This window comes from Buceros rhinoceros, unplaced genomic scaffold (genome assembly GCF_000710305.1).
Source record: "Buceros rhinoceros silvestris isolate BGI_N320 unplaced genomic scaffold, ASM71030v1 scaffold3938, whole genome shotgun sequence".
NCBI lineage: Eukaryota > Metazoa > Chordata > Aves > Bucerotiformes > Bucerotidae > Buceros > Buceros rhinoceros.
In genome coordinates this window covers 75,215-85,320 of record NW_010424964.1, presented here as the reverse complement: position 1 = coordinate 85,320, position 10,106 = coordinate 75,215, and the positions used below count along the sequence as shown (strand labels likewise).

Sequence of the window (10,106 nt, the reverse complement as noted above, 5' to 3'; positions counted from 1 at the left end):
AGTACTGAATCAGAAACTTCAATATAAAGAGTGAAAAAAAAGGAAAAGCCAGGATAGTTTATAGGGGAGCAAAAATAGAGAACTACCAGTTAAAAAATAAAAATCTATAGGCAGAGAAAAGGAACGTTGTGTAAACTTCTGCTTTGAAGGAGAGGGATGAGGCTGCTGAAAGACTTGCAGGAGCTCACAGCTCATATCCAGAGCTCACACACTACCAGCAGGATTAAAGCTTAAACACTGTAGAGTCTGAGCTGTTTGGCACCACTTTCTTTTCCTGAAATACGGGATTTAGGGGCTGTGAATCTACTGAAACTACACCATCCTACTCAGTGGTCTAGGAATGTCTATCTAAATGGGCATGACAAGAAATTGCTGTAGTTTAAATGAAAATGTAATAAAATTGGTCCCTTGATCCAATTAGATTGTCACACTCTGCTACATACTATTGACTGATTGTGCAAAGGAATCTCTGACATTCGTTAGCAATATCTCCTCAGTCAATTATGAAACTCTCATTACAGCACAGGGGGAACGGGAGGTGGGACCGTCTGAGGAAGTTACTTTTGAATTCTGAATAAGCGATCAGTAGCTGAAATAAATTCAGAATGTACTGGAGACCTACAACAGGCAGAATTAGTGTTCCACTTGCAGCCATACTCACAAGTGTGAAAAATACTGTTTCAGTGAAAAGATCATCAATTGGTTCATGAGAAGCCTGTCACAAGTAAGGCAAACAAACATTTACCCAAACCCTCTTTTTAATCTGTTGAAGGAGCAGCTCATCATGCATTTCATACCTACAGCTTTTCAGACCACGGCAACTACATGCGAAAATGCAAAACTCACTAAAAGGGTTACTTGATTTCTAGAAACTACATCAATAATAAAGTAGGACAAAGAATAACTTCCAGTTCCATCAGTATGTAATACAAGGAAGTGAAAGATAATGCCTCTCCTTATTCAGAGTAAACAAAGCCCATGTCACAACACCAAGCTTCAATGAATGTTAAATATTCATAAAAATACAATACACTTGATTCCAGTTTTCATTTCAAAATATTTCACTATGCGTATACAGCCAAAACCTTCTGCCTATACTCACAGCTTGAGTCACATAAGGAGGATAAGGCCTTGTCTCCAATGAGGTACAGAAAGACGTATAAATATATAACCCACAACACTCTGGTCTCAATTAAAGTACTGTGACTCCACTGATATTAATAGGAGCTTCTACTGTTTTAGATTCCCTTCACCGGGGTACAGGTTAACTCCACAACACAATCTGATCATACAATCACCACTTTCGAAGGCAGTGGAGATACCTCTCGAGTGGAAGGAAACAGCTGTTTAATAACTCACAACAGACCTGCGCAACAGTTGAAGTAAACTAACTGAGCCTTCATCTGCAGGAAGAGCTTAGCCAGCATGGTTGTACCCAAACTGAAATTTAGAACAAGATCTTACTGTCACAGAAATTCATCATCAGATAAAATCAACAGTGAATTTAATCAGGACACTGTCATTATTAACTTCAATTCTCAGGGTGTGTTTTAGTTTGTTGCAACTGTCGTATCCACATTTCCACAAGTAACAACAGTCAGTATTTCAATTTGCTGTAAAATTTTAGCATATTGATAATGCACTTTCCATTTGGTCCTATTATTTACCTACCCTCATGCAAATAAAATAGTCCCTTCCAGCAGCTAACCTTACAGAGAAAAAGGTGAAATTCCCACTGTGAACAGAAATTGTACATGTCATTTGGTCTGGATCTTAACCATATCCTAGGGCTTGTCTTCTTTGATTCGAGATATGAATTAAAAAGTGTAAAATCAAAGCTTTCATTTGAAACAATGTTTACTTTTTTCCCCTTTTCACTGCAGAGACTCAACTGCTTTTCAAAAATCATTACCTGCTGTCCTACAGGGCTGCTCCCACCACTTTACACGGGGGAAAGATTCAGTGAGTCACAAATTTAGCAAGAACAGTTGTACAATATGACAACAATGCATGTTTCAATACAGAATTAGTTCAGGCTTTATTTATAGAAAAATGATTGGCATGGACTTACCTGTGGGGGATCCCTCCATGACATGACCAACATAGGGTCCTTCTTTGAACATTGGCCTGTTGTCATTTTGATCAATAACAGAAATATCCAGGCGGACTGGACCATCAATGGTTTTCCCACTCACATCTGTGACCTCAACTTCAAGCTGTGTGAACAAAGAGAGGGGAGTAAATTCATTAGTTCACTATCACAGTGAGCAGAGTAACAGAAAACAGCTCAGATCAGCGCTGCTGTAAGCAGACCCTGCCAAGGATACCACTTGCAGCCCCTTCTTTTGGACTAGGCTCAGAGCAGATTTTCAATCTATGCAAAAGAGAAAGACAGATGTACGTTCAAATCAAGATGCTCCTTGGCAGCTTAAAAATGTTGTATTCCCTGAAGAATGAAATAACTAGAGTATAAGGACTCCCTGTAAATTTCATCCTAATCATGTAAATTATTTGTAAAAATCTGATTCTTTACTTTTTTCAAGAACATTTATTGGGCACATATAGAACTATCACAGTATAATTGACACATCTCCTAATGTTAAAAGCCTTTCTTTCAAAAAAAAAAAGTAAGCATCAGACATATTAAATACATTTTCTCACTGATGATGACATGAAGCATTATGTTAGGTAATTTTGAGAGGTCTCCAGCTTTTCTAATAAGGTATAGAAGGACGGAACAACAGATGCAGGTAGATAACCCATGCGCACACACATCCAAGTGCATGAAAACACCCATTGAACATAAAGCTGGCATATGCAGCTGAAGATGCGTTTGGATTTTCTTTACTGCCAAAAACTGGAAAGAAGGATCACACTGTATATCTCAATCCTCTGATCTCCTTGCAATGGGAAGTCACAATGAGTTACCAAAACTTTATCAGTCATATAGGGCAAACCATGCCGAGGCATCTTAGATAACAGAAGAGATCAATTTAGATTGCAAGTGTGTGCTATACCTGCGGTTCTCTGCCCTCACCAAGACATCAGAAAAATACAGCAATAAACATATTGGAGACACAGCTATCATTTTCCCCTATCCTACCCGTCCCCAGCCTCAACTCTTTAATGGAGTTAAGCCAGCCAGAAAATGAAACTGAGCACAGACGTTAATATCGCACTCTGCCAGTCTTTCCCTGAGAAAGTGGGAGCAGCAGGGGCTAGACGTCTCTGAGCATTTGTTTATTCTGTTAATTTATTCTTCATCGCCATGTGTTATACCTGTAAGTTATTTATAAGTTAGTAATAAATCCTACTGGGAAAGAATTGGGTCAGAATTCTAATTCCTTATTAAAATGGATGGCTTATTATCACATCTCTGTGTTTTGTTATGCTTATAAATACATTCCACGTTTTTAATTCAATGTCCTGGGTGTGAGTAGGAGTATTTGTTACAAGTAAACTATCTGCTCACATACACTGTTTGTAAATAGTGTCACAGTCCATTGTAACATCTATTCCCTGCTTATCCTCACTTCACTACCAATTGTCTTGCAAGCGTTTCCCAAGCCTTGTTTTTCACTTAACAGCTTAAAAGCAAACAAATAACTTGGTCCTGAAGACCACTGATTCACGTGGCATTGGCACAGCGGAGGCTTAATGGGGGCATGTGCCCTTCGATTTCCAGGGCTTGTTTAACTCTGTACTCCAAAGTCAACGCAGTGTAAAAATCTTCGGAGTGTGTACAATGTGGTGAGACTAGGAAGGAAAACGCTGTCTTATCACTGGACTACAGTAAAGCTAGATCCAGGTTTACTACAGCTGGAAACTGCTGACAAAAGGAATCAGAATATTCTGGGTTGGAAGGGACCTTTAAAGGCCACCTAGGCCAACTCCCCTGCAGTGAGCAAGGACATCTGCAACTAGAGCAGGTTGCTCAGAGCCCCGTCCAACCTGACTTGGAATGTTTCCAGAGATGGGGCTTCTATCATCTCTCCGGGCAACCTGGGCCTCATTGTAAAAAATTTCTTCCTTACATCTAGTTTAAACCTCCCCTCCTTTAGTCTAAATTCATCACCCCTTGTCCTGTGGCCACAAGCCCTGCTAAAAATACTGTCCCCATCTTTCCTATAGCCCCCTTTTAAGTACTGGAAGTCTGCACTAAGCTCTCCCTGGAACCTTCTCCAGGCTGAGGAGCCCCAACTCTCTCAGCCTGTCTTCACACAGGAGGTGTTCCAGCCCTCTGATCATTTTTGTGGCCTCCTCTGGATCTGCTCCAACAGGTCCATGTCTTTCCTGTGCTGAGGGCTCGAGCTGGACACTTTATCTTAGCAAATGTTGATTCATCAAAACTATGTTAATTGCTCTGGGAAATGGAAGAATGACAATATTGCTATGTGAAATTCCAGCAAATTCATTTTCAAATTCAAGATAATTTCCTCTTAATCTATCTCTCAATACTAAGTGACAATAGTGCTCACTGGAAAGAACAAAGGCTTTGCTAAATTTTAAAAATTACTTCAACTGCTTTATCAAAATTGTAAGTCATCTAAAGCAAAGGCTGATCTAACACCAGGGGTTTTTTTCCTTCAGACTTGCACAGATTAAGGGAGAGAATAGGACATTCATATTCATGACTAAAATAGATTTACTTTATCATTGCCAACTCAATTGCATCTGAGACCAACGGTCTAAAAAAGTTGGTGTGAATGTCTATAGGAACAGTTCACAATCTCTGCTTAATTTCATTAAGATGACAGAGGACTTCATTTTATTAATCTCTGTACAATAATTTCCAGGCTTGTCCTAAGCATTATGGGTTAACTCACCAGCTTCTTTTAAGCCCACTCTTCCACAACGTTTTCAAAATGAAAGCCTGCAGCCCTGGAATTATGACTACCTATCTTTACATGACCAGTCTGTGAAGGAAGCTGCTTACACCTTACCTGGCCCAAGCAAAAAATACCCCACAAAAAAATCATAAAGCCCCACCACACACACACAAAAACCTAACAAAGAAGCAGCAAAACAGCAACAGAACTATACTGTTACTTAAAAAACCCTAACACATGCAAGAGAAAAAAGCATTCAAGTAAAAGCCAATGTTGGCACAAACCCCAAATTTATTTGAACATAATAAAACCAGGTGGAAAATTAGATTGTGCCTGACTATCAGAAGAGCAAGATTTCAGTCCTTCAGTAAAGAAAGGCAGGAAAGCCTATCTAGCTTTAATGTAAAACTTGACTGATGTGTGAAAGATACTGCATTCATTCTTTGATAGCAAGAGATTTAATTGAACATTCAGAAGTTATCTAAGGTCCTACCTGATTCTAACAATGCAACTCTAAGGAGAAGTGGTAAACAAAGACAGAAATATCTGAAAATCTGCAGCTATTTATTACATGAAAGATTGACTATTGTAAGATTGACTATTCTTTCCATGTTCTACCTTACAAGCCATGGCATTGTGTTCATAATGATGAAGTTCTGCTCACCGCAACCTAACCAATCATATTTTCAGGAACACTTGAAGCTAAATCCCAATTTCATTTTTGACAGAAGTATACATGCAAACTACAAAGGATAATCAAGTGTTCATGAGACTGTTACACCTCTGTGAGAGGATACAAAGCAGACTTCGGCTGTTACTGCCAATATAGCTGAAAAACACTGGTAAAATTAAGCACAATAAAGCAGGGAAAAGCAACACAAAAGTGAAAACTGCAGGCAGTAATAGATTTTAGCCTGTTTGTCTAGACAAACTCTTACTCAATACTCCTCCTTCTCAAAAAGAACTTCTTGACTTCCCATCCAATTTCCCTCACCGTATCTGAAGTGAAGAACTTTCTTGTCACCCCAAACATGATGACATTACCACAAGTCTAGTAAGCTCATTCAAAGCTGTGCATCCCTGCTTTAAGCACTCTCCCTTGTTTCATGTAGTCTTGATTTCCTTCCACTCTGCAGTCAGCAACATTTACAGGAAGAGATCACCAGTCTCATTCTTACCATTACTTAAAGTAAAAGGTTTCTCTTCACGGAGTGGTTGTTTTCATTCATTTATTGCTTTTGGTGAAACGACTCTGGATAGCCACCTTCCTTCTCTGCATATCAATGTTTGTTCTTTGCCAGCCAGCCAATGGCCCACACAAAATTACATCAGAAATTTACAGATTTTCCTAAGTAAACCTGGACTACCTCTTAGTACTTCATTAATTTCAAAGTCTAATACAGGTTCTTTGGTCATTAACTGCCTTCTAATTTTAATTTCCAAGTGGTTGCTGATAAGGTTTTTCACAGAATACTCCACTTGTTTCAACAGATGTTTTTCCTGCGTGTCCTCCACACTGGGTGTCTGTACCTGGATGCTGGCAGTGGGGGCCACAGAGGGCTGTGAGGAGAGGACAGGGCTGCCCCATGCAGGTTCCAGCTGGCCCCATGGCAGGGCACAGCTGAGCCCCTCATCGACCCTGGTGGTGCCTCTGGAAAAGCTCATGTGAGAAAGGGCCCAGCACTGCCCAGGTGCTTCATCCTCATCTCGACCCACAAGCTTTTCCGCCTGTTGCTCCAGCCTCCCATGGTGCCCAAGGCACAGGGAAGGTGTGCCGTCCTGGAAGCAGGGTACACTCAACCATCTGGAAGGAGCATGTCCCAGTACAAATCACTGCTATACCACGACCTGCTCTTGCCTCAATTAGAGTTATTATTGACAATCTTTGTTATTATTATTGAGAATACACTATGCTATTTCATTTCATGGACATTTGCAAAATATAATCTCACTTTTTTATTCAGCCTTCAAATGTTAGTCAGCCTTTCTTCAGAAAAAATATTTTAGTCATCATTGATTAATTCATAGAAAAGCACAACACAGTGATCCAGTCTTGCTATGGACCTATGTAAAACCAGGTAAATTTTTAGGCGATAGTATCTAGTTAAAATAACCAAAATGTAGTTGGTTAAAATAACCAGAAAGTGAAAAGGAAGAGGATTTTAATGTGACAAACAAAGATGTTCTTTTTCACTATTTTTAAAGGTCAATGTCAACGTCATAATATTCTGGTTTGTGAAGTGTAACTTAGAAAGTTGGTCTCAGCAAGTACCAAGGAATAAATATTTAACTGGGACTCTTTATATGATTTAACTTTTTAAAACTTCCTGGAACTTATGCCTAATTAAGCAAAAAACCCAGTGACAATACGAATGTGTATTTACTTACCCTACTAGACTTGGAAAAAAGGGGGATTTAATTTATGCACTCACTGGTAAAGAAATCTTCATTGGGGAAGTAAGAGCAAAACAAACTGTAGAGTTACTGATGCTTAATAACAGGATATATATTAGTAGAAGAGCAAGATAAAATGTGTTTAATTGAATTAATCGTATTGCAATTTGTGTTTGAAGCCAAATGTCACTGGACAGCAAAACTGGGGGGTTTGGGGGAAATGGAAGGGGGTCAAGGAGTAGAGAGAGAAGCCATAAGAGGGAATAACAGAAAAAGATAACTTGAAGAAAGAGGACATGATGACGAACACTGTTAACCCTTCCTAGAAGGCCTTGCCTATGCTGAGTCAAATTGAGGAACACTCTACAGAGCCAGCCTGGCTGTTGTCCCATGGTCTAACTGAAGGCTGTCTGGTAGCTCACTGGTGATAGGAGCTGCCTCATGCTCAACTAATACAATTCTGACTGGTCCCTGCAACCGCGTCCTTCCCAGCTACAGCTAGCAGGAGACCATTCCTAAATAGACCTGTCGAGTCTACCAAGTCTTTTCTTTCTTTCTGAGAGAAAGAAATGACAGAGAACAAGAAATAGAAGTACGAACTGCATATTCACAGTTTATACACTTTTTACTAACAAGAAACTTTACCTTTCCAAAGCTAAACTTGCCTGTCGACAGAGAGGTTTATCTAAATATGTCCACGTCATAACAAGATTAACATGATATTTCAGATTCCTTTTCTTTAAACAAAACCATCCCAAGTCAAGAAAGTTGCCTTAATTAAGTAACAACTTTCCGTATATTTTCCACATCAATTTTTGTGCAGTAGATCTTTCTGTTGTGAATATTTACTGTTCATCCTTCCCTTGAAGTGGGAAGCACAAGAACCCTGTCTTTACCAGTTTACATTCAGGAAAGGCCAACCTCCAAAAGCACGTTGCACCTGCACCTCCTGTTGGTTTGAGATCAGAAACTGCCCAGCTCTCTGAAAGACCTGGCTCTGGCAATCCAGAAAAGCGACTACCTCCCAGAGGAGGGATCCCCTCAGCGTCAGTATGAAAACGCATCTTGAATGATTAGTGGTAGTTGGAGTTTTCCAGGTTCTTTGTCCTGTACCGTCAGGATTATGGTCTGTCTTCCAGCATCAGCACGCCTCTTGATTTGCAGTTCACTTTACGGAGTACTCCTAGAAGATGCCATCAGTGAAATACGCTCATTGCTGCAAAATGAAGCTAAATACTATACATTTAATATTTTTTAATATATTAAATTCCTCCACAGCACAAAACTAAGCAATCAGAATTCACTATCTAATTGAATATATATACTGTGATGCTATTAGTGTCACAGTAAATGTATTATCTTCCACAGCTCCGTGTCTCTGAATCACAATATTGCTCTTTAAGCACTCTTTGCTTGTAGACCTAAAGTCATTAAAAGTTTTCTGTCCTCTGAGGATATATTGGTCCCATTCTTGTGAACAAGATCACAGATCAGGAAAACAGAAAAAATTAGAGAATGATGCTATAAACCTCAGAGAGGAAACATTAAATGCATGCTTGTAGAAAGATTATACAAAAGAAACTCTGCCTTTTCTGCAGGACAACACTAAACCAAAATTTTTAAATTATTTTGATGTTTTCAGCTCATTAAAAACAGGTAATTGGGATTTTCTGAAGTTTTCTTGTGAACCAACAGGAATAAATAAACCCACAAAATTGGTAACTTAATCATATAATTTTTACCACTTATTCCTGAGGATAGTTTTTAAACGCTATAATCAAAGTTGGTCATCAAACAATAAGTTTTATTTTAGTTATTTGTGTCAGCTTGGAACAGACAAGATTTACTTTAGTGAGGGTTTTTTTTTTTTGTGACTATTATTTTTAAGATTTCACATTTTGAACATTTAAATATTTGCAAGAAGTAATTCTTTGGACATGCCAGACCCCTGATACAGAATGTTCCATTTTAGATATAAGACCAAACACCAGTAACTAGCAGTTTTTCAAAGCTTCATTCCATCTCATGCCCTAGTTCCATCATTCATAAAATCCAGTCCCTCTCATAAATGTCACTGTCTCAGAAGACTGTACTCTGAACAGTCACGTTGCACAGGAGAAAACTGGGTTTAACTGGTTGCTTACGCAAAAGTTAGAGCAAACAAAGGAACTGGGAGCAGAGAACAGTAGACACTGGTGTTATCACAAAGCTCATTTTCTGTTGTGCAGGAAACCTCACACCTCAGGGCATGGCAGGGTGGGTAGCTGGCAGCTGCTCCAAGGCCCTGCCATCCCGGCAGAGCTCCCCATGGGCACTGGGAGCAGGGACAAACCCTTCTGCACCTGCGGACTATTGAAATGCAGCCATAAAATAACTTCCAAAAGGCTCAAAATCACCATCCCCATTTTAGAGGTGAACCTAAAGGAAGTGTGAGGCACTCAGACTGGTCATAACCATCCTGATTAATTATGATAGAACTGATGGAAGCAACTGATGCAGTGTAGCAGAGTGTTTCAAAAGAAAATCAATTACATAAATAACATAGGCAAAAAATGGGAGAAGAAACGGAGATGAAATGACTTCACCAAAGCCACACACCAGACACAATTTAAATCAAGTTTGAATCTAGGTTTTTTGATCTGCAAATACAAGACTGACAGCTAAATTCTATCTCTTGCTGAGCAAGTGATGTAAAATTAGATTTACAAAGGTTATTAAGCTACCAACATGTGCACAGTGTGATTTTTCAAAGCGCCTTACAAGACTGGATAATATATCCTATTAAATCAAAACACCTTTGAAAGAGCTTTGAAAAACCTGATTGCCCCCTCAGTGTCTCATTCCTCACCCCCCCCCACCCCCCCCACCCCCACACCACCCCCC

General features: G+C 39.4%; 1 protein-coding gene across 1 annotated transcript in view; it reads right to left on the bottom strand.

Moving 5' to 3' along the window:
* Window positions 1–2,071: 2,071 nt before the first annotated feature.
* Window positions 2,072–10,106, bottom strand: part of LOC104497684 (cadherin-13-like) — a gene marked incomplete at its 3' end in the record, with an annotated part of 73,988 nt that continues 65,953 nt past the window's right edge. The window contains exon 4 of the mRNA XM_010140963.1: window positions 2,072–2,216. Coding sequence (XP_010139265.1) covers window positions 2,072–2,216 — 145 coding nt within the window. The remainder of the gene's footprint in view (window positions 2,217–10,106) is intronic.